The 25352-nt window shown below is 40.7% G+C and overlaps 1 protein-coding gene across 4 annotated transcripts; it reads right to left on the bottom strand.

The window, feature by feature from the left end:
- Positions 1 to 258: 258 nt before the first annotated feature.
- cd99l2 (CD99 molecule-like 2) lies at positions 259 to 25257 on the bottom strand. 4 transcript variants are annotated; one of them, XM_020043425.3, is made up of 12 exons: positions 24874 to 25257; positions 20415 to 20471; positions 19809 to 19856; positions 17599 to 17688; positions 15943 to 16041; positions 14535 to 14612; positions 9082 to 9138; positions 8344 to 8415; positions 7086 to 7127; positions 6857 to 6982; positions 6599 to 6664; positions 259 to 6097 (listed from the first exon to the last, which is right to left on the bottom strand). In XM_020043425.3, exons 1-12 carry the CDS (start codon positions 24929 to 24931, stop codon positions 6036 to 6038), a joined length of 855 nt encoding a protein of 284 aa, XP_019898984.1. In that variant the 5' UTR covers positions 24932 to 25257; the 3' UTR covers positions 259 to 6035. The 4 variants fall into 4 exon arrangements, with proteins under 4 accessions (XP_019898984.1, XP_010898137.1, XP_010898138.1 ...); XM_010899835.4 differs by having other exon boundaries at positions 9082 to 9144; positions 24874 to 25256; XM_010899836.4 differs by lacking the exon at positions 9082 to 9138 and having other exon boundaries at positions 24874 to 25252.
- Positions 25258 to 25352: the final 95 nt, after the last annotated feature.

Raw genomic sequence — 25352 nt, 5'->3', positions numbered from 1 at the left:
TGTGCTGCACGTACGTTGATTACATCTGTGTAAATTATACCATCTTTTGTTTTTAGAATATTTCCTCAAACACAAGTGTCCAATAGTTTTATGATGCTGTGGCCCACCTGTGGAGGCTCAAACTAAATGCAAAACCCTGTTCGAAACATGCCCTCTTGAATGTCTGTTTGTTACCACGCCAGGCTGTTTTCCAACACAAGACAGAAAGATGCTATGGCAAACCGAAAAAACAAACATTGACACAATCGCCAGTCAAGGTTGGTTTTCTTCCAAATGATTTTATTGGGTTTGATTGACTGATCGTTTTAATATTGAAGCCAATAATGTATTGCCAGTGAGATGGGCAGCAGAGAAAGATAGAAGTATAGAACTGCAGCATTATCGTTTTTGAGAGTCTCGGTAAGAAATATCGAACTCGTCGCATTTCCGTTAGTAGTGAAGATTGTCCGACATTCAGAAGCCCATTGTTAGTAAATTGTAGGTCATTGTGTGTATGCATATGTACATCAAACTCCTATGCATAAACTGTGTGTAATTCAGTTGACAGGCACCAGTGAATCAAACGTGGGTTCTGTGCAGAGAAGGCCATATGCGTTAGTAGGCTGTGAATCTTAAGTGAAAGCTAGTCGAACACATCGTTTTCATTGTGATGTCATAAGAGCCCTGTGTCCTAACATCCGGTCAATTGAGTTCAAGTGACCGCTAGTGCAACCAATGGAATTACGTCACTCTAGAATGCCAAAAAGGAGGAGACGAGCATGTCATATTATGATACACAAGCGTAGGCCTACCAGCAAACACAGAAGCGAATTGTACATAATATTTGGTAATAATGAGTACGCTACTTTTAAACAGACACCAGTGAATAAACCAATGCTTGTGTAATTTTTTGTTTATATTATGACATCCCGATCCAATTCTTCCTTTTGTCATCCCAGACGTCCGTGGCAGTGCATACACTCACTCAAATTCAACCACCGGCCAATAGCAGGTGAAATAATCAGCGTCACGCCATGCCTACCGATGCTACAGATACCCTCACACCTGGCTGTTTTCTAGCCAAGACAACTGCTATCGTTGTCAAAGTATTAGGAGGCGACAGAAATCTACAGGCTCCCCCGACTCCTCAATGCAACCCCAATGAGAACTTCCAAAGACTACAACCAATATCACCCCAAAATGCGCATAGTAATCACGTATAGTTCAGTTATAGCCCATACCGTTTAACGTGTAGTAGATGAGCTCCCTATATTAAGGCGATCCAACTGCTGATGTATGTATCCTTTAAATCCCAGGTACCGTAAACCCTAGACACTAAGGGCAGCCCCCGAAGCCTTTGTACTGCAAACTAACGCGACGCAAATCCTAGTTCATAGACTCTTAACACGCACGTTTCCGTTCGTTTTTGAAAAACGTTCGGTTATCTAATTTCCATATCAGGCAAATGATTCATACTGCAATCCAAGAGTTGCCATACTACCCTTCCGCAAAGAACATGAATGTATATGTATTACAAGAATCCATACAAGATAGCACCACAGAATTACCTTATTTTTACATTTCTCACTCACACAACTCTGCATACCTCATCAAATCCTTTCATATCTACCATGCCTATTACACATTTATGGACCGGAATGAGTTAGGGAGATCTTTAGTCCTAACAGTCTCAATCTGTGCACTGTAAATCATGTCTTAAAGGAAGTTTATTCTACATACAAATAATTGTAACGAGGCTAACAGCCACAATAGGATTGGGAGTTGCCTCGACAACTTTTTTACAGACGCTGTTGAGGTTTTCCAGAATGTTTTGTTAAACAAACTCACAATCATATTGCAGCTGGTTGCCATACAGTTTTACGCAGATTTTTTTTTTTTGTAATTTAAGTGAGATTTCTGTGATTTGTTTGTGGCTGTGATGTTGTTTGCGTGTCCACGACACTTCAACATTCAATTGGCCCAGAATCGAAACACAGTCATTGTTATTTTTTGGTAAATAACCTCACATGCAATTGATAAAAAAAGAGGGCGTCTATCTTTACTCTGTTTAGTGACAAAGTAAAGGTAGTGAAACTATCAAAACGAAGCACAACACCAAGATTTCTTCAAATACTTGAGTGCTACATCTTTGGTGTGTCTTTTATTTTTTTTGCTACATGAGAAAAGCGCAGCGAGAGATGCTATCACAGTTAGAGTACATTCGGTAAACATTCGTTGTGGATTTTTTGTGTAAGCACAGCGCTAAATCACTGAAGGGTTTTAGCCATAGAAATACAATTTATAGAATGGACACTGGAATTGGTTGGTAGTTCTCATAAATGTAAACAATGGTTCCCACACCATTGTTACATGTGAACTTCACTAAGAAAAGCAAAGAATTAGAATCCAATTTCTATCCATTGTATGTTCCGTTCTATCTATTCTAGATCTATGTGGTTAGTAGGCCTACTGCAGAACCCAGCACAAGTGAGCATGTTATAAGGCATAGATAGAAGCGTCATACGTGCTGCATAGCCGTAGGATAGAACAATTAGCAACGCACCCTGGAATCTGTGTGACCAGACAGAAAAGTGCTAACTGTGGTTTTCATAGTAACACTTTTTAATATGCTGACAGATCTATGGTCATTGATGTTCAATTTCAGAATGCTACGGTCCAGAATGATGACATTGATTCAAATTCATTTCTTATAAAGGATGGAATATTTAGAACGTAGTTGTTAAAAATGTTTTTCAACAAGTTTCCGACCAAAATCTTTACCTTAAAGTAATGAGAAGTATGGTAAAATAACTGATCCTAGTGCAGTTGTTAGGAGCAGAAAAAGACCACAGGTAGTGCTGGACCATCACAGAAGGAGTGGTTCTTGAGCTGTGTTTCCAAGGCAACCAGGGAGCCCGAAGGAAAAGGGTGCAGCATATCGTAGGAGGACAACATCCTAAATCACACTATTACCAATATTCCTGTGCACAACAAATTAAATAAGTTTAGTTTGCCCTCAAATGTTTGGATATCTGGCATTAAAGTCACTTGGAAACATTCTTCGATATCAACCCCCAAAAACGTTCAATAAGTTGAGCTAAAAAGTCAAGACAAAACCAACTCTAGTAAACGTTAGTGTAGAAAGAGTGGTGGCGCAGAGACAAATACAAATGCGCAAAAAACACAGAACGATTGTATTGATCATCGGGATATACCGGTATATCAAGGAATACACTCACACTACAAGGAAGAGTAAAAATAGTTTGCTCACACCGCAATTTACAAGCTTGGCTTTCCCTCTACTACTTCTTACAAGGGACACGGCCAATTCCATTTCAATTCAGTCAATTGAAAGGAATGCTACTTAGTTATGGAAATAGGTCATTGTTTTTCAGCAATGGATTTTCCCCCAAAAATGTAAGAACCTTTTCAATTCTTGAATTTAAACTGAGAATAATTTCTTTTTAAATGGCTGATTTGAAATTGGAATTGTCCCTAACCATCCTAACAAGCAATTGACTGAAACAAGGCAAAGCCAAGTATGAATACTACCCAAACAACCTAAACCACTATGCTTTCATATAGCAGAGCTAAATCTGAAGAAGTCTATATATAGCCATAAATTATTTAGGAACAAAAACATACAACCAGTCTCCATACAGCCACTATATAGCTGATTACATTGCAGACACCAGCCAGATGTCATAGCACCTGGATAGGTCAGGTAGCCAAATCACGATAGAGTTTTGATGCCTCACTGCCTAGTCAACGACATGGCACGCAGCCATTGGCTGATGCAATGGAAAATCTGCAACATCTTCAGCGCAGCCAGCCTGAAGTGCAACCTCTGCACTACTTTGAGACCCTTTAAGTTGTTTGCCTTGACTTCACATTAACATTAGCTTTCCCTAGCACTGGCATTACCTGGATAGCACAGAAACAATATACAACGTAGACAAAGTAGTGAAAGGATCTTCATCACAATCACATTTTCACACAAGTAGACTTCAAGGCTATGCGCCAATGTCCATTCAGCATATTCTTTCTTGGAATGCACACCCAATATGCTAGCTCATTCCCTAAGCAAAGTGCTTGGATGGATATTGAAACAGGAACTTTTTTCTATTCGCAACTCCTAAAACACTAATATCACAAACAATAAGCAGCAGCCCTCGGGTTAGTAAGTAATTAAGTTGTTCAAATGAACATTGCTTAATTGTTGTAGTTTTCTTGTTTTTTGTTTTTTTAATCATCCTAAAATCACCACTATAAAAATGTTAGCCTGGGTCCCAGTTTGATTTTGCTGTCACGCCAAACAAACAGGAGTTGGCAAAAGCAGAAGCAGTCCAGAACCCAGGCAAAAAAAAAATGCAGCATTTAGACATTGACCTGTGTAACCACTGCAAAATGCTTCATTTCTTTAGGACAAGGTGAATATATACAATGAAGGTAAAAATGGTACAAAATCACTTACATACGAGGGGATGGGGACTGGGGGAACGTTTTGGGATTTTAATCTCCATCACGAGCAGCAACTTGAAATTCTGCACTCAAAAAGGTACACTTTCAAGACCAACTCAATTGATTCACCTAAATTTACTTTAGCCAACCAACTCAATTAGTTTAACCAACGGAATTCGACCAATTCAACTCAACCAATTCAGTTATTGAAGACAATCCAATAAAACAAACTGAATGTTGGATACAGTCAATGTTTGATTTCAAGCATCAAAAGTAAAAATCTCTTCTTATCCAAGCAAGAAATCACCTCCATCTTTAGAATAGACAGAAACTACACCAGTCATAGTGCCTGCATCGATTTGATATGTTTCTTTGACTGGAAAACTAAAGTAGGGGGACATGAATGTTCACTACACTAACTTTCAGGAAAGGGCAAGATCGAAGCCAGGTCCAAGATCGTTAGCTATGTGTTTTAATGAGACCGTCCTCGTCAAAGTGATCTAGAATCAGGTTGCCATCTCCTATATATATCGTAAACAGTGTAGTTCAGAACAGTTCCAATAAATAAAAATTCTATGTACACAGTTTGAATGGGGTAGGTTCAGAGAGGTCAGCACATTGTTCGTCAATGCTGACACCAAGATGTGTCACAGTGACATTCTCGGGGTTTTTTCTTGGGTAAAAATTCTTAGGTGAGCTGGCTAAATGTTTTACGTCTTTTGTAATTACAAAAGTGACAACATTTATTAAGGCGGGGGCTTTAATGCGTGTCATCTATGATGACAGCCAATGGGCTCTCAAATGTCCTCCCCCAGGAATTAAGGCAGAACGATCTGGCGGTACTAACTAGTAGTGATGGGCATTCTTTTTGTCAAGACGTCCCAGGCCTTGTGGGTCCTGTTAAGCCAAAATATCTGACTAATTCCAACAATTAATCCCTAGTTACTAGCTAGTGTTTACAAAATAAGCAGAGCCTTGCTTTAGTTTTGAATTTGTTGAAATGGCCTTTGCATTTTTGTTTTTAATCAGTCAATCATTTAAGCAGTTGTCACAAAGTGCTTTTACAGACACTGCAACCAGTTGTATAGTATGTTATAATGTGTGAGCAATGTTTGCACTGCCTTTGTTTTTAGATCTATGGGAAAATGTTTACAATTGCAGGAAATTAGCTTTAAAATGACCAACATTTCTATCAGGTTCTTGGGAAAATGTGTAGAATTTTAAGGAATAGTCTAATGTATGAAGGTAGGATGGGGCCTTTAAAATATGCATATTCTGTGGGGTGACAGGGCAGTGGTGACAGGGCGATGTCTTTTACCACTGCCCTGGCCACGCCAACCGCATTTACAAAAACATTTTTATCCAAAAAAAAAACCCTGCATGCTGACCTTAAGTACCTTTTGCAACTCAGTGGTGTCTACATGGCCACCAATGAAACTTTTGTCCAGTTTGCCGAGCCCTGTGTAGCTAGGAATAAAGAGAGTGTGGTGTGTGTTGGTGTCGTGTTGAGGTGAAAGGGGATATATTCCACAAGGTAAGGGCGCGTGTGTGTGTGTGTGTGTGTGTGTGTGTGTGTGTGTGGAGATTAGGGGTTGTTAGACCACGTTCTCCTCGCTTGGTGGCTCAGCATTCGGAGGTTCCAGAAGGGTCTGTTGAACTGTGTGTTTGAAAGAGAGCAAAGATTCAACAGTTATAATCCTAATCACACCTGAATCAATCTTTCAGAAACCTTTCACTCAGTTTTTACCAACATTTCCAATTGGAAAACATGCCTTCTCTTGTCGACTGTAATTAATTTCAAGTGACATAAGATCGGCTGTATTGTTTCTGCAATAAGGGTCTACGTGTTTAGGGGGGAACAAAAAACCTTTAATATTTCCCTTATTTAGTTTTTCTCATCAGAGTGGTTAAGAACCACAACACCCCAGAGTATTAAGTTACCCAAGATAACATGCGTTCTTCCTTTTCCTCCACTCCAATCTCCCTGATAGACCTTGTTAACAGTAGATTACAGTTTCACATTTCACTCCTGTGTTAACTAACAACAATGCAGAACCATCAATTCGGCAAAAGTTGGATATCATCGCCATAAACCTATTTTTTTGTGGTGGTTGCATAGAAATGTGTGTACATAGATTGGCTCTCTATGGATGTTTACCTTGCGGTTCTGTGGCCACAACTGCATCTGGGTTTTCAGTCTTTACCAAGTCTCCTTGCAGGCTCTCTGAGGTGGGAGAAGAGCATTATGTTAACCCTAAGATTTCACATATAGATTATAATATTATATAACATTAAAGACTATTATAATCCTGTGTCATTTCACTGCAGTGTAATGGATGTACAATCTAAATTAAACCATGCCATGAAACCTACATTATAGATTAGGCTACAGATAATGATAATCCCGGTCTCTTACGCTGTATGCTAAAGCAGAACTTCTTCTTCTGGTAGGAGATGTAGCTGGTGATGGCACCAACCAGCGCCACCCCAACGGCACTCACTATGCCGGCGATGGTCCCGGTCTCCGCCATGGTGTCGGTGTCTGGAACAGATACACGTAATCAGCATTGCACAGGGAACCTGGCCACGCGTAACCTGTTGTGAATTTAAAAATGTCACCGTCCTGGCCGTCAATAAATATGTACCATAATTGTTCTCATCAGCGGACTGACTGCCACCTCGTCCACCTACAAGCACAAAACAATGTTAAGTGAGGAAGTCTGTTATTGGTTATTAATGTCAATTCCGTGAGTTAATGGAACAGGCAACACTACTTTGGTGACCCTGGTCTCCAGCCATCATGTCCATGGCCAACAAATGTTTCGTTTTCACAGGCCACACTTAGTTTCAATTGCGCAGGGTTGTGTGACAATGCCGAGTTGTGTGTGTACTACTGACCACATGCCAGCACATAAAAAAGGACCAAATGTACTTGAAACCGATCAATCCAAATTACAGCAAGGTTTGACAATAACACAAACATTAAAAGAAACTAAGAGAGAAATGCCCGGCAAAGTTCATCCAGCAGTGGACATGTTAACTCCGGTTACAAGTGCTAATCCTTCAACAATCAAAGAATGTAAATTTTTCCAAACTGATGTCTCTTTCCACACAAGTTACATACACGTTACTTAAAAGTTATTTAACAAATGCTAACTGGGACCACTCAGCTATTATTTAGTGCTCTCTGTAGAAAACTTCTAAGATTAGCACTAGCTTGAACAGCAGGCTTAGACAATGCAACAATTACACAAATGGATTTATTGACTAACATTTTCCATATTTGCCATTATTCCCCTTTAAAGGTGAGGCATTGCTATTATAACTATTGCGTGAAAAACTGTTAATCTATTCATCTTGTATCCCCTGTAAATTATCTGTGGTGTTTCAATCTTAAAACAATTCCATATGTTAGCTTGGTAGAATTTGGGCACAGACTTCAGTGTGTAAAAACAGGCAGTTTTGTCATTCTGTTCAGAATTTTATTAGAGTTAAGTATTCTTTTTAGGCCTCATTTGGCACGTCCATACACAGCCATAATTACACTTAGTGAACCTAGACTCTTGTTAGAAAATGTCTATATTGTAGGTCTACATTTTGCAATTTCATTTACGTAGACCATTTTACTAATTATCACAGGCTAACATTGGAATTGAAACTTATTTGAGCAATACATACAAATAAGTTAGTAAATTTAGATAAGTCAGAGGTAAACCTTCAACCACTTATATATTCCTAAAGCCCAGGGCCTTCCTGCCACCAGCTTCCCTGCTCGGTCGGGAAGATGGCGAAAATATTTCTGACAAACTTTCAAACATGTAGCTGTATTGCTTGCCCTGGGATTTTACCATTGCATTCAGCTAATTAAAATAAATCCCTAAATATGCTGTCTGTTTCGTTCACCTTTGCCTTTGTCAGGCTTGTAGGTATCGTCTTTGCTGACGCCAAACAGATCATCATCGGAGAAGGAACCACCTAAAACAGGATAAAACACCAACATTAAGTGGCAACCACAACACACACACACACAGACGCCAAACCAGGGAGAGATCCATAGCCACACACGTAACTTCCTTCAAAAAATGTGTCAGCCACAATAACAAAGTGTTGGTCCTCCAGTAACGTGGAAATACCAAACAAGAGGATGTGTGTTGACAGATTTCACCCAGGAAGGACAAAGAGAGGGTTAGTCTTTGACAATACCCAAAGAGAGAACCACTTGAGGTTAATGACCAGAGATGTTAGGACCACAATTGGCAGGAAAACAGAAGGATGCGGTTTCAGTTCTAGACAAGTCCTGCTTTCTGCACAGCACAGCCACTATACACACACTCCAAAAGGGAAAGATTTCTATACTGTGTGTTGAGGTTTTCCAACCATAACTCCACAGTATGCCATGTTAATGGTGAAAGAGTGATATTGGTAGAATAGCTGAAAGTAGAAAGTCTGGTAGTGATAGAGAGATGGGGTGGATGTCAAAGAAAGAGGGATGCATTGAAAAAGAACTGGGCAGGTATTGTTTTTCAGAACAGAAAGTCAGTCCCCAGTCGTAGATAGGCAGGATAGGATTGGGCATAAGCCTGGGGAGTTTAGTTTGGTCAGGCAGACCACAGTTAAGAGTGGGTCGCTTTGGTTCCTTACCCCCATTCCCTCCTCTGTTATTGGGGGTTCCGCCTCCCCTGCCCCCGCCACCGATACCTTTATCTGACGAGCATATGACACCACATCAAGCTTTTAATACTATACTGGGCTAATATACAGTTACTATGAGATCACTATGCTACCACCAGTACGTTATGACAGACCTTCAAACCTTGTACTAATACTACAGCCAGGGATGGGCAGTATTTATGCATTTCAAATACAAAATAGTGTATTCATATAATTTATATTTGATAGGGTTAATGAAAATGTCTGCATGTTTTGTATCAACATATTTTAGTGTTTTGTATTTTAAAAATACTGTAAAATACTTTGTGAGAAGTCTGCATTACATAAAAATGCTGGCTCTGATTGGTGCCTACTAGTAATTTGCCCAGACACGTTGAGAGATCAGAACAGAAAATGTATCCATACCCAAAGAAGGTCAAGGTGAGAAACGTGTAGGTTTCCAGCTTTCCATCGATTATTACAGAATATATTACAGTTCGTACATTTTTAGTGTTCATTTCATTAGCCTAGGCGAAATTGTTTACCAGTTTACGTAATGTTCTAGCTAACTATTTTGCCCGAGTAGCAGCCCTCACAGTTAACGTTAGCTTGGTACTTTCAGCCTATGTTTTCATCGGTTGTGCACGAATAAAATCCAAATAATGCGTTTCAGTGTTGTACAACATTACATTATAATGCCACAATATGGTGTAACTTGTTAAATGCGCCCACACACACACACACACACACGTGTGCCTTATTGTCATTAACACTCATTCAATCACACGCTTATTCTCTCACCCACACATATACAGTGGGGAGAACAAGTATTTGATATACTGGTGATTTTGCAGGTTTTCCTACTTACAAAGCATGTAGAAGTCTGTAATTCTTATCATAGGTACTCTTCAACTGTGAGAGACGGAATCTAAAACAAAAATCCAGAAAATCACATTAATTTGCATTTTATTGCATGACAAGTATTTGATCACCAGTAAGAATTACGGCTCTCACAGACCTGTTAGTTTTTCTTTAAGAAGCCCTCCTGTTCTCCACTCATTACCTGCATTAACTGCACCTGTTTGAACTCGTTACCTGTATAAAAGACACCAGTCCACACACTCAATCAAACAGACTCCAACCTCTCCACAATGGCCAAGACCAGAGAGCTGTGTAAGGACATCAGGGATAAAATTGTAGACCTGCACAAGGCTGGGATGGGCTACAGGACAATAGGCAAGCAGCTTGGTGAGAAGGCAACAACTGTTGGCGCAATTATTAGAAAATGGAAGAAGTTCAAGATGATGGTCAATCTCCCTCAGTCTGGGGCTCCATGCAAGATCTCACCTCGTGGGGCATCAATGATCATGAGGAAGGTGAGGGATCAGCCCAGAACTACACGGCAGGACCTGGTCAATGACCTGAAGCGAGCTGGGACCACAGTCTCAAAGAAAACCATTAGTAACACACTACGCTGTCATGGATTCAAATCCTTCAGCGCACGCAAGGTCCCCCTGCTCAAACCAGCGCATGTCCAGGCCTGTCTGAAGTTTGCCAATGACCATCTGGATGATCCAGAGGAGGAATGGGAGAAGGTCATGTGGTCTGATGAGACAAAAATAGAACTCCACTTGCCGTGTTTGGAGGAAGAAGAAGGATGAGTACAACCCCAAGAACACCATCCCAACAGTGAAGCATGGAGGTGGAAACATCATTATTTGGAGATGCTTTTCTGCAAAGGGGACAGGACAACTGCACCGTATTGAGAGGAGCATGGATGGGGCCATGTATTGCGAGATCTTGGCCAACAACCTCCTTCCCTCAACGACCCGAAACACACAGCCAGGGCAACTAAGGAGTGGCTCCGTAAGAAGCATCTCAAGGTCCTGGACTGGCCTAGCCAGTCTCCAGACCTGAAACCAATAGAAAATCTTTGGAATGAGCTGAAAGTCTGTATTGCCCAGCGACAGCCCTGAAACCTGAAGGATCTGGAGAAGGTCTGTATGGAGGAGTAGGCCAAAATCCCTGCTGCAGTGTGTGCAGACTTCTACATGCTTTGTAAGTGGGAAAACCTGCAAAATCGGCAGTGTATCAAATACTTGTTGTATCCCCACTGTAAGTTTGACTGTTTTTGATATAACTTTTTTTTATAATACCTGGTCTGTAGTATTCTCTATTGGAGTTTATGTAAATGTGTCCTCTATACCTGTATTCTGAGGCACTCAAGTTGGAGTTGGGTTAATACTCTTTGAAAAGTTCTGTTGCTACTTTCTGATTACGTTTCTGGCTACATTTTAAATCAAAGCATATAGATCATTTAATAATTGTTGAAAAAGCATTAATGTTTGTTTTCAACTTCCAAATAGGTGTCCAATGATTTATAAAGAATTGATTGCTAAATGATTGTACCCTAATTGAAGTAGCTGTTTAGTAAGATGATGTAATCATAAGATGTATGATTTTGCATACCATAATAAATGAAATTATTATTATACACTGCTCAAAAAAATTAAGGGAACAAACTATCAACACAGTATATACATAAGTAAATTAAACTTCACGGGATATCAATTTGTCCAGTTAGGAAGCATAAACGATTGTGAATCAATGTCACCTGTTTTGGTGCAAATGAAAGTGAAAACGTACAATGGAGAGGCAACCGCTAGACACCCTTCAAAAAGGGAATGGTTTTGCAGGTGGTGGCAACAAACAATTGCTCTCCTTATCCTTCCTGACTGATTCTTGTTTAGTTTTGCATTTTGCTAGTGTCCTTGTCACTACTGGTAGCATGATGCGGTACCTGCAGCCCATTCAGGTTGCACAGGGAGTCCAGCTCCTCCAGGATGGCACATCCATATGTTCTGTTGCAAAAAGGTTTGCTGTGACTCCCAGTACAGTCTCAAGAGCATGGAGGAGATACCAGGAGATGGGCCATTACATGAGGAGAGCTGGACAGGGCCATACAAGGGCACCAACCCAGCAACAGGACCGGTATCTGCTCCTTTTTGCGAGGAGGAACAGGAGGAGTACTGTCGGAGCACTACAAAATGACCTCCAGCGGGCTACTGGTGTGCATGTTTCTGACCAAACTGTCAAAAACAGACTTCATGAGGGTGGCATGAGGGCCTGACATCCTCTAGTAGGACCTGTGCTCACGGCCCAGCACCGTGCAGCTCGAATGGCATTCGCCAGAGAACACCAGAATTGGCAGATTGGTGACCCATTCTCTTCACAGATGAGAGCAGGTTCACACTGAGCACATGTGACACACGTGAAAGAGTCTGGAGAGGTAAATGTTACGCTGCCTGCAACATCATCCGGCAAGACGGGTTTGGCAGTGGGTCAGTGATGGTCTGGGGAGGCGTATCCTTGGAGTCGTACAGACCTCAACGTGCCAACGGTACCCTGACCGCTGATAGATACCAGGATGAAATCCTCAGACCCATCGTCAGACCTGATGCTGGTGCAGTGGGCCCTGGGTTCCTCCTGGTGCAGGACAATGCCCGGCCTCATGTGGCCAGAGTGTGTAGGCAGTTCCTGGATGACGAAGGCATTGATGCCATTGACTGGCCCTGACGTTCCCCAGACCTGGATGCAATTGAGAACCTCTGGGACGTTATGTATCAGTGCATCTGATGCCGCCAAGTAGCGCCACAGACCGTCCAGGAGCTCACTGATGCCCTGATCCAGGTCTGGGCGGATATCCCCCAGGACACCATCCGCTATCTCAACAGGAGCATGCCCAGACGTTGTCAGGATTGCATACAGGCATGTGGGGCCATACACACAACTCAGTCACATTATGAGTTGCCGTGATGAAAGTTGGAACAGCCTGTGATTTCAATTGTTTACTTAGATTCAACCCCTCAAATCGGTTGGTGCTTTTGGTTTCCATTGACCGTTGTTACATTCAAGTCGAGTTCAAGTTCAGTTCACTTTGTTCTCAACGAATTACACAATGTACAGTAAAGATTTTGATCTTTAATACATTTCCTTCATCGAGATTCAATGTGTTATTTAAGTGTTGCCTTTATTTTTTTGAGCAGTGTATTTATGATTAACAATCAAATGATTTATTACTTAGAAACGAGTTGCTATGAATAAAGGTGCCTTCGTTTGCCTTCTTATGAATGACTTGTTTGTCATTGAGTCAGAGTTGCTGATGCAAAGTAGGCCCTTCATTACCAAACACCAAGTAACTAAATTAGGATACAATTATGAGTCATTAGCAAACTGTTAATTAAACATTAAATTGTTGGTTACATTAAAGCTAACCTTCATCTGGGTGATCACAGGGATATGTGAATATTTCATCTGTAACTGGTTGCATGTCAGCTTTATCACATGACTCGTTAGGCAGAGAAAAGCTGTTGCTATCAAACATTGTCTACTTAATGTACTGAGTCAGTGTACTGGTGAAGGGATAGATCAAATAGACTGATAGACGGAATGAACTGAGTCAGTGTACTGGTGAAGGAATGGATCAAACAGACTGATAGAATGAATCAATTGAGTCAGTGTACTGGTGAAGGAATGCATCAAATAGACTGATAGATGGAATCAATTGAGTCAGTGTACTGGTGAAGGAATGGATCAAATAGACTGATAGATGGAATCAACTGAGTCAGTGTACTGGTGAAGGAATGGATCAAATAGACTGATAGATGGAATCAACTGAGTCCGTGTACTGGTGAAGGAATGGATCAAATAGACTGATAGATGGAATCAACTGAGTCCGTGTACTGGTGAAGGGACAGATAAAATAGACTGATAGATGGAAGGTTTGCAAAGTAATTCCAAGCTCCCTTGTAAAAGTATTACAAAATACAAAAATGCTGTAGTTTATTTTGATACATGGAGTGGCTGCTGTATTTTGTAGTTTTTGATACTTAAAATGAAGGTATTTGGTATCTTATTTTAAAACACATTTTGATGTTTCTTTGCCCATCTCTGACTACAGTGTACTACTAAGACTGGTATATTCAGTCTTGGCTAATACATCACATGTGATTTTTTCTACCACATTGCTATGCCAGAAAATATAATCCCACAAACAACAGGAAATCTGAATTGTTATCTGGTATAATTTTTTGTAGTGGTTGATACAATTTGTTTCTGACTGCAAATCCAAGTGGAAATTATGTTTTGAAGACTTTCTAAATCTTGAATACACCAGAGGTTTGCATTTCTTGTTTAGTTGGAAAGTCCATGCTACAACAGGATGATGAAATTAAAGTACGACATCTGCAACAAGTAATACTACTGCTACTACTACCACTACTACTAATTATAATATTACTACTAATACTATTCTAAGGCAATTCCTTACTACTACAATATGTAAACCATTCGTACTTCATACCCACAATTCTGAACTAAATATAGTCCTCTAGAAAAAGAAAATAATAGCAAAATAAATAAATAATAACAACAAAAAGAATAACCTTGTCCCTTGTTTTTGTCCTTTCCTCCAATGTCATTGTTGGGGTCCAGAGCATCAGCCAGGTCCAACTCATCACTGGCTGCAGGAGGAGGTCACAGAACAAAGGTGAGTCAAAGATATTAGGAATAATATTAAAGAATCTGTAGGCAGAGACCGCATGTCCACAGTAACAACAGCATCCACAGCATTAGTTTCTCCTTGTATATATTTTGTCCAATACATACAGATAAAGTGAGACAAATTGATCGGTAATCGTAACATTTTCCTCTGCAAATATTATATGGATACACAAAGACAAAAATGACAAACGAGAGACTGGCTCTCTTTGCTGCTTCTGTAGCCACACAATTGACTAAACATCTGATGAACTACAATGTGTCCCAGAAAGACCATTTGTATTCAGTAGGAAATATATAGGTCCAACGGTCTTTCAAACGTTATGCTGTTCGTTTGGTTGGTCATTTGGTTGCACTCCAGAATTTGATAGTGTTCAGTGGCTCCGAAGCCTCCCAGAGAAACCGAGCTACTGACTCAAAACACAACACGTACAAATAAAGGAGACACAGAAACATCATGATGATACAATGTGCTAAAATATGTTTTGTCTATCAGTGAACATGTCACTGACACAGACAAAACATACTACATGTGTGTGAATGTATAGACATGAAGTGCATCTCAATAATCTCCACTTGACCTTTCCTCATCTCCTTCTATGCCATAAGAACCAATAGAAGTTGTCATGTGTCCAGTCAAATCAGATCAGCGTGTATTACAGTAAGCAGACCAGGAACAAGTAAGCTCGTTGTCAGATCTGAGCCACAGATACAATACACAGAGTTTGGCAAACTGACCTCAATGATTGCTCCTAGTCATGCTGCATCCAAATGTTCCATGAAAGTCGCATTCCAAATCTGCATTCTAATTAGAATGCCTAGCGCATGTGCTGTTAAAAATGTTAAATCTCCTACTGAATTTGACAAACTTTGGGTATCAACGCTATGGTTTTTGCAGCATTGGTGTTGCCTTTCAACGTGGTGCACATCACCCCGACTCAACCATAATCCTTCAGCCAACAGTGCAGGTGAATTTCACACAAACAAAACAGTGGAGGACACAGTGAGACTAGAACACAGATGTGAAAACCAATGGAAGGATGGTGACTCTGAACTTGGGGAAATAGTGATGGCTTGTTGAAAGCCATGGGTTAAAATACTACTCCAAATCGTTTCAAGTACTTAATCTTTGAGAGATTGGCTAGCTTAATGGACTGAAAGGACAGTGCCAAAGATTGCTAGCCCTGCACATCCAGGCACCCTGGCAGGCTACTGCAAATGTTCATGGGTATTTGAAACTTTCAGAATAGTATTTCAGCCCAGGTATGCTCATTAAGCGGCAGTGGTACCAACCAGGCTGAGGTTTGTGTGGGATTCGTGGGCCCTTGGTGGCGTGGGGGAGGAGACCCGGGCGGAGGCTGGCCCCAAAGTCAAAATCAGCCTGGGTGTCATCTGTTAGTGCAGTGAGTACTCAGGGGTTAGTATAGCCCTAATGCTAAACTTTCTAATGCTAGGCGTAATAATGCTAGGCTTTAATTGTAGGTTTAGTAATGCTAGGTGTAATAATGCTAGGCTTTAATTGTAGGTTTAGTAATGCTAGGTGTAATAATGCTAGGCTTTAATTGTAGGTTTAGTAATGCTAGGTGTAATAATGCTAGGCTTTAATTGTAGGTTTAGTAATGCTAGGCTGGTTGGCTGTTATGTAAGATATTTCCAAGACAAGAACAGCATCAACTGTCATCTGGAGGCACCTTCAAATGAAATATGCATTTCTCATTTCATCCATGTGACGGTAAGGCTTATAGCAGTTCAGTGGTTTCTGTTAACGTGTATGTATGATGTTTGAAGAGGACCACAATGGAAACTTGTAACCTTTTCGTGCAATATCTTTTAACTAATTGTACACATTTGTGGTTGTATTGTTTTTTTTACTTGTCAAATAGAATCAGTCAATGGCTTAATGCTAAGCTTAATGTCAGGCTTCAAGCTAGGCTTTATGCTAGCCAAAATACTAGGCTTCATGTTGAGCTTAATTCAAGGCCATACAATTTGCTCAAAACCAAGCTTCCTCGTTACACTTAATACCAGGCTTACGACTTGATTCAATCTGAAGCGCAGAAGATTTCGCTATAGCACAACTCAAATGTTAAAGGCAATGTTTTTCAACTAAATAACAGTATAGGCTACATGTGTCAGCTCAATTTAAAATAACCTATAAAGATGGAATCCTCAGTGGAGGAAACAAACAGCATTGACAGTATATAGCCATTGTTTTTGCCATTAAGGAGAAAGAGACATTGAAGTTTGTACTGGAGTAGATGTGAGGGATTCTGCTAAACGCATAATAGCTGAGAAACTTCGGACAATTTATAAGTTACATACACAATATTGCCACCACATAAACAAAGCGAAAAGAACAAGAATATAACTAACATATAAATGAAGGCCTCTATTCCGAGTGGTACAGTACAGATTTTGTTGGTGCCATTAAAGCAGGGCTAACTATTAAACAATGTTAGTGCAGTAATCCATGTGGGGGGCAGATAGCCTAGCTGTTAAAACATCTGACCAGTAACCAATTCTTTGCTAATCCCTGAGCTGACAAGGTATACAACTTGTCAATCTTAAGCAAGCCAGATAACCCTTACTCCCGCTGACAGTTGCTATGGGTAAATGCTTCCACTAATTGACAAAAACGTAAGCCTCGGCAGGACTAGGTTGTCAATCCTTCACCCATCAACTGTTCCAGCTCACTGATTAAAACCACAAAATGGATTTAAATGAGGATCGATGTTTATAGAAAAGCAGTTCTGAATGACTGACTGAAGTACTTTCATTCACTGTGCGCATGAACCACATCAGCTAAGTACTCTACCCCTTTCCGATCAGCGAGGGGAAATACATGCTGGTTAAGTAGTAGGGGGAAAAACTGTTAAACTTGCAGGTGGTTGCTTTAATATGTATAAAACTGGTGTGTGTGTGTGTGTGTGTATGTATGTATCATCTCACCTGGTTTGAGCTTGGGATTGAGCGAGGCCTTTGGAGCTTTAGGTGGAGCTTTTGTGGTGGTGATCACGTGTCGTGCATCCTGGTCCAGATCTACAGACAACCATCATCAGACCATTCCTGCTTATCACACTGCTCAACTCAACCAGGATGTTTTCATTGGCACACATGTGCTAAAGGTGAATGTATTCACCAGCCAACAACCACATTTGAGCTCACAGGTGCCGACCTAGAACAAGGAGTCACTAGAGTGTAACAAGACAAGGTAACAAGACAAAGTGAGATCCCCCATCAAATTTTGATGCTAAGCCAATTTTGCTATGGCCTCTGTAGGACCCCTATACATTTTTTGGGGGAGGGCTATAACTACTCTGAACACAACAGAGTATAAATATGTTTTTCTTCCAGCACTTTTTTCTACTCCGGCACTTTGGATTTGAAATGATAAAATGACGACAGGTTGAGTGCATGAGGGGAATTATGTACAAAATTAACCAAATACCCTACAGTTCAAAAGTTTGGGGTCAATTACAAATATCCTTGTTTTCCATGAAAACATACATGAAATTAGTATGAATAGGAAAAATAGCATAACGAACAGGAAATATAGCCATTGACATGGTTAGAAATAATGACTTTTAATAGAAATAATTACTGTGTCCTTCAAACTTTGCTTTTGTCAAATAATCCTCCATTTGCAGCAATTACAGCCTTGCGGACCTTTGGCATTTGAGTTGTACATTTATTGAGGTAATCTGAATATATTTCTCCCCATACTTCCTAGTGCACCTCCCACAAGTTGGCTTGATGGGCAATTCTTACGTACCATACAGTCAAGCTGATCCCACAACAGCTCAACAGGGTTGAGATCCAATGACTGTGCTGGCCACTCCATTATAGACAGAATACCAGCTGACTGCTTCTTCCCTAAGTAGTTATTGCATAGTTTGGAGCTGTGCTTTGGGTCATTGTCCTGTTGTAGGAGGAAATTGGCTGCAATCAAGTACAGTCCACAGGTTATGGCATGGCGTTGCAAAAGTGAGTGATAGCCTTCCTTCTTTAAGATCCCTTTTTCCCCAGTACAAATCTCCCAATTTACCACCAAAGCACCCCAAGACCATCACGTCGCCCCCACCATGCTTGACAGATGGAGTCAAGCACTCCTCCAGCATCTTTTTGTTTAGTCTGTATCTCACAAATGTTCTTCTTTGTCCGAACACCTCAAACAATGATTTGTCTGTCAATAAAACTTTTTTGCAGTCTTAGTGTGTCCCCTGCCTAGAAGGCCAGCATCCCTGAGTCACCTCTTCACTGGTGACGTTGAGACTGGTGATTGTACTATTTAATGAAGCTGCCAGTTGAGGACCTGTGAGGCGTCTGTTTCTCAAACTAGAGACTCTAATGTACTTGTCCTCTTGCTCAGTTGTGCACCATAGCTTCCCACTCTTTCTTTTCTGGTTAGTGCCAGTTTGTTCTGTTCTGTGAAGGGAGTACTACACATTGTTGTATGAGATCTTCTGTTTCTAGGCAAGTTCTCACCTGGAATAGCCTTAATTTATCAGAACAAGAACAGATTGATGAGTTTCAGAAGCTCTTTGTTTTTGGACATTTTGAGCCTGTAATCGAAACCATTGCTTCTTTAATCAGCAGAACAGTTTTCACCAAAGTGACCCCAAACCTTTGAACAGTGGTGTAAATGCTCTGCATTTATGAATAGTTCATCCAATTTGGATGAAAATACACTAATTTAAAACAACTCAAACTCGATAGTCATCATGTGAAATCCAAAGTACTGCAAACCGGAGCCAAAAGGCACAAAGCCTCATATTCACTGTCTCTCTTCTGGGCAAGGAAACACTCTATTGTCCTCCTTTCTGCTCATAGCTTTTACCGATTATGCACAGCTCTCATGAATAAACAGAGTGTCAAGGACATGCTGATGCTCTCCTGAACCAGCCCTTCCCCAGTGTGTTGGGGGTGAGATGGGAATAGATGACTCAAAAAACAAACAGAACTACAGAAAAGGAGAAGGGGCAGGGAATGAGTAGAGTCTTTTATAAGCATACTTTCAAGTGCTCAATTCTGTCTGGTTTACTACTAAATAAATGGGGACCATTGTCCTTACTCATCATGTATGCCCAGTATCTACAGAACAAGCAGATATAATCAATAACAGAGGAGATAGATGAATCCATCAATCTGGCATCGTTTACCTGGTTGTCCTCCTCCTCCCGATGGAACTGGTTTGGGTGTGACTGTCGCTGATGACATGGAAGGAATGAAAAAAATACAGGATGTGGCATTGTACTCAGGGACATGAAATCAGGCTTAGAATCCTTTTTCTTTAAAATATATCAAGTCAGGAAAGAAACTGGAATTGCAATATTCCTTCTTTGTGGGATAAAAATGTAACTGGAATTTCAGTTCATTTCTTGAAAGGACTGGAATTGAAATAGAATTGACCAGAATCCTGCTAAAAATACATGATTCATTAATACATTAAATTGCCTTATTTATATTGTTATGATGCATGATTCAATACAAAGTCATGAATCCAGGTTTTTGAAAGTAGACAGCAGTATGTCTAAAATTACTGTATATTTTACAGTCATAGTAACTTACAGTATTTAAACAGTATGTTACACACTAATTTAGTTACTCTGTACTAAAATTGTAGTTATATTTTATTCTTCCTAATGTACATCAACTCTGTTTTAGTCACATGTTCTTGTTGTATTTTAACCGTATATTGTACAGTCATATTGTCTTACTGTATTTATTCTGTATATTTTACAGCCATATTGTTTCAATGTACTTACGTGCTTTTGTGACATCATCCAAGGCATCATCCAGGCTGAAGTCACCCTGTGACCACACTGCAATGGAGGGAGGGAGGGAGGGAAATAGAGATGGTTGGAGGGTTTGTACACAATAAACTTACCATTAACTTGACTAGAGTCAACCACATATCTATCTACTCCAAGTGCTACAATATAGATGCTAATGCACTAAAGTATTCCATACAATCTTTCAGAAATACACCCATATTATTGTTTTAGGTGTATATTAGCAAAAACACGGGATCTGACCTGCGCAACATTGACCTGCATTCAAATACTTGAGTCTGACATTTAGGTTTTTTTACAGGTTAATCAAGCAATTCCAACTCAACTAAGCCTTAAGTATTTTTAATTATTTCATATAGCAAGTGTTGCTTCCAAGCAACTCACATCTCAGATCCTTTCCATGATGGACATTCCCGATTGCAGAATGCAGTGGTTTCTCTCATAACTAGACAGCAACAAGGCCACAAAGATTATGACAGGCCCCATGCAATCTTAAAGCCCATGGGACAGAAGACCTATTACCTACACGCATGCAGACAGACACACAGACATGTCCCTCTCAATGAGTAATCATGAATGATTTCCAAAGGGCCAAAAGGGGTTTTACTAGGAATGCACCGATAAGAAAACCATTGGCCTTTACCGATAGCCGATGTTGATATAACATAATTGACCGATGCCGATACCGATGTTTGGACATTTCTGTAACTTTCTACCCTGTCATAAATTAAATTCAAAGGTGGCTTCTAATTTCAGCTAATTTTAAGTTATTTTTCCATAATGAATAAGAAAAGACTTATTTTTTGACATATGGTGTATAATTCTTTTTAATTAAAGGTACGCAGAGGGAACCCCGTCTACAAGGCTGATACTTACTGGATTCGCCTCACGGTAGCTACGTGCATTGAACGCCTTTCAGACGGTAGACATGAACACTGTCACCTTGCCAGCGAAGGAAAGCTACACCGCACTGCAAGCTTCTCTCATTGACTCAAATTCAAACCATTGTGAGGAAACAGGCGGGGCTGTCGCAATATTTTAAAACTTAAAAATGCACTATTATTTGTCTATAATCAGCAAATAATCAGTGCTTTCATTGCATCTTATTAATATTGCTGAATTTACATTGGGGAGAACAAGTATTTGATACACTGCCGATTTGCAGGTTTTTATAGACTTCTACATGCTTTGTAAGTGGGAAAACCTGCAAAAATCGGCAGTGTATCAATACTTGTTCTCCCCACTGTACATAGTTATGTTTAATGGGGAGGAGGGGGCTTATGGTTAATCCTAACCATAAGCCCAGTGGTGTGATACCTAACCTTAACCCTAACCTTAACCCTAGTGCTGTCATATCCAACCCTAACCAAACCTTAACCTAACCATCTTTGCAAACCCAAGGTTTCCCAGCAGAACATTGCCCAAAGCATCACACTGCCTCCACCGGCTTGCCTCCTTCCCATAGTGCATCCTGGTGCCGTGTGTTCTCCAGGTAAGCGACGCACACGCACCCGGCCATCCATGTGATATAAAAGGAAACGAGATTTATCAGACCAGGCCACCTTCTTCCATTGCTCTGTGGTCCAGTTCTGATGCTCACGTGCCCATTGTATGTGCTTTCGGCAGTAGACAGGGGTCAGCATGGGCAACCTGACTGGTCTGCAGCTACGCAGCCCCATACACAACAAACTGCAATGCACTGTGTGTTCTGACACCTTTCTATCAGTAACAGAATTAAGGTATTCAGCAATTTGAGCTACAGTAGCTCATCTGTTGGATTGGACCACATGGGCCAGCCTTCACTTCCCATGTGCATCAATTAGCCTTGGCCACCCATGAACCTGTCGCCAGTTCACCACTTTTCCTTCCTTGGACCACTTTTGACCGGGAACACCCAACGAGGGCTGCAGTTTTGGAGATGCTCTGACCCAGTTGTCTAGCCAATACAATTTGGCCCTTGTCAAAGTCACTCAGGTCCTGACACTTGCCCATTTTTCCTGCTTCTAACACATCAACTTTGAGGACAGAATGTTCACTTGCTTCCTAATATATCCCAGGTGCCATGATATGAGATTATCAGTTCTATTCACTTCACCTGTCAGTGGTCATAATGTTATGGCTGATCAGTGTATTATTACATATTATAATATTATTACATATTATATTATTACATAGTCCTGTATGGAGCTGTGGGTAGGATGCCTGTCTGCGGTCGCCAGTTCAAGACATGGCTTGGATGTTTTGGGTAAATTCTTAATATATGATATGATACATTTGTCTAGCGTTCATTACATATCATACGTTTTACATGCGTTGGTAACATATGTTACATTTTAGCCAATTCATAATGTATTATACGTTTTGTTAGCGCATTGTAATGAAACCTAAAATAACGTATTATTCGAAATAGGGTGCCTTAGATTACCGTATAATAGTTCACTTATTCCAATGAGACCAGGTTGCGGCGGGTGACTACGCTATGGTTTAACAATTACGCATACTGTTACGTTTTATATTGCAATTTATTTTAGATAATATTATATATATTAATGTATGGTTTGGTGATAATACAACTTCGTAATTTAATAACTTAGTTAGTAACTTTTGCGATTACTCATTGCTATGTAGTAGGCCTATGCATTTGTCCTGGGCCTCTATGAGGAAAGCAGCCCCCCATCTCTGCCATAAGGTGACCTTAAAAACAGCCACATGAATTATCATCGCTCTCGTGCCATGCGACACTGTAAAGGTTCTTTAAGAAAATAAGAAAAGATGTGTACAGGTCTGCAAACGCACACCCATCTTGTCACGCGTCCGTTTGACCTTTAGCTGCGACTTGATGAGCATTCGAACTTATAATACTTTTTATGCACCTCTTCTTTCTACATCAGAGAGGTGAATCTTTTATATTATAAAAGATTGAACAGTTTCTCCGGTCAACACGGAATTCATTATATAAGCATTATGTCCGCATAGATCTGTGCGATCCCCAGCTGCGGTTGATTACAGTTAATTAATAATCGATCCATCCGTTTATTGACGATCACCACATGGACCCCCCTGTCTTCCGTATGGAGGATTGATCGAGTTACACTTCGTTCAGGGTGTGGCATTGAGCAAATAGAACCCAAAAAGAAAGCGGGCGCATGTGCACATACATTACGTGCACATTGCGTGCATCACACACACACACAACACGAAAAGCTCCTCTCACAGTCACACACACGCCCCGTCCCAAAAGAAAAGAATCGACTGCAGCTAGGGATATGCCCCCTCCCCTCCTCCCGCATCGTCTCATCCCAAAATCCAAACCCCTCAAGCAAAAATGTACAATATAGCCTACGCGCTAGTCTGAAAAACTTTACACAAGCTGGGGTTTGTCCCAAATGGCGCGTTTACTGTAATGTACGCTACTTCTGATTGCAGTGCACTATTTAGGGAAGTGACCGTAATTTCGTCCACCACATTCAGAGAATTAACTCAATGTACAATGTAAAGGAAAAAAACGAAACGCAGAACTGGGACTCGATGGCTAGACGGACCCTTTATTGTCTCACAATGGCACGCACAGTGTGTGTGTGTGTGTGTGTGTGTGTGAAGGGAGGAAACTGGCACCCTTTTGGGTGAACCTGCGCCTCCCGTTATGGATAGAACGAAACATCGACCCTTCTAAGAGAAAGAAAGACAGACTCGACTCACCCGAACAGACCTCATAATCTAAACATTCTGTCAGCCCTCTAGGTCTGAGCCTAAATCATCCACCAAACATTCTAAATAGACTATCAATAATTGTAAGATAATGTTAATCATATCTCTCGTCTAGGTCCATAATGTGACCATCCCTAAATATCCATATCACCCCAGAATGACCCCTATACTATTCCTGAATATATGATTTTCTTGTATATAGGATACATAGATCATTTACAGTCAAGTATTCTGCGCATCATGTCCTAATAGCCTACCGGTAGACTGCTATGTGACTAGACTGCAAACGAATCAGCATATTAGCATTTTTTTACCGTAAATCCTTACCTCCTCTTTTAGATGAATAAAAATAACCACATTGGTAAACTTACGATGAAACTGATTTTAATGTGTCTAGAATCAAACACGGAACATGTAAGCAACCAAGGTGGCTTTTTAACATGGCAAGACCAAAACCAGACAGGTTTAGCCGGCTAAATTAGCAGGGTAGTTGAAACATCTGTTTTACCGCAAGGCGTAACTGTTATGTTAAAACTTAGCCTGGGTTTACGTTAGTCAACTAGGCAGCTTCTGCTACCCGTATACCGTTATTCGGTTTAGAATAAAGAAAACAGTCCAGGGCCTAGCGGTAACCAACAACAGACCGAGGCAACAAAACATGGATCAACAAAGCAATAGCGTTTACTACAACAAAGAAAAGAGCTGGGGTGGGGAAAAAGCTTACCCTTCACAGCAAGCAACGAGACTACTAGAAAGAGCGACCACGCCGAAATGTTCCGCATGTTTGAGATTCGTCCTAGGTTGTGTAGACACGCTTCAGTAGAGAACGATTTAAAACGTTACACTGTAATATAAATCGATGATCTTCGTCTCTCCCGTCCTGCTTTCTACACTGTATCTGTCTGTTGGGTGTTGAGCCGCAAGAAAGCGTTTCACTTTGATCCTTAAATACAAAAAATATTTGTGTTGCGGCGCGAGTGCGACAGTGGCGTGCGATCAGTTTGCTGCAACTGAGCCGAAAGTCTGCAGTGTGAATGGTGTGGTTTGCGCTTGCGGAGAAACCTCACATCGGTAGGTAAGCACAGCAGCACACGCGTGGTAGAATCATATTACGTTAACAGCGGTAGCAAAGGGCGGTTCCTCTTTTTTTTGTACAAAGGCAGACAGACTTACAGACATGGCGATTCATTGCAATAAATCATA

Source organism: Esox lucius, chromosome 24 (assembly GCF_011004845.1).
Source record: "Esox lucius isolate fEsoLuc1 chromosome 24, fEsoLuc1.pri, whole genome shotgun sequence".
Lineage (NCBI taxonomy): Eukaryota > Metazoa > Chordata > Actinopteri > Esociformes > Esocidae > Esox > Esox lucius.
Note: the sequence above shows the minus strand (reverse complement) of the source record. Positions and strands in the feature narration are given on the sequence as shown.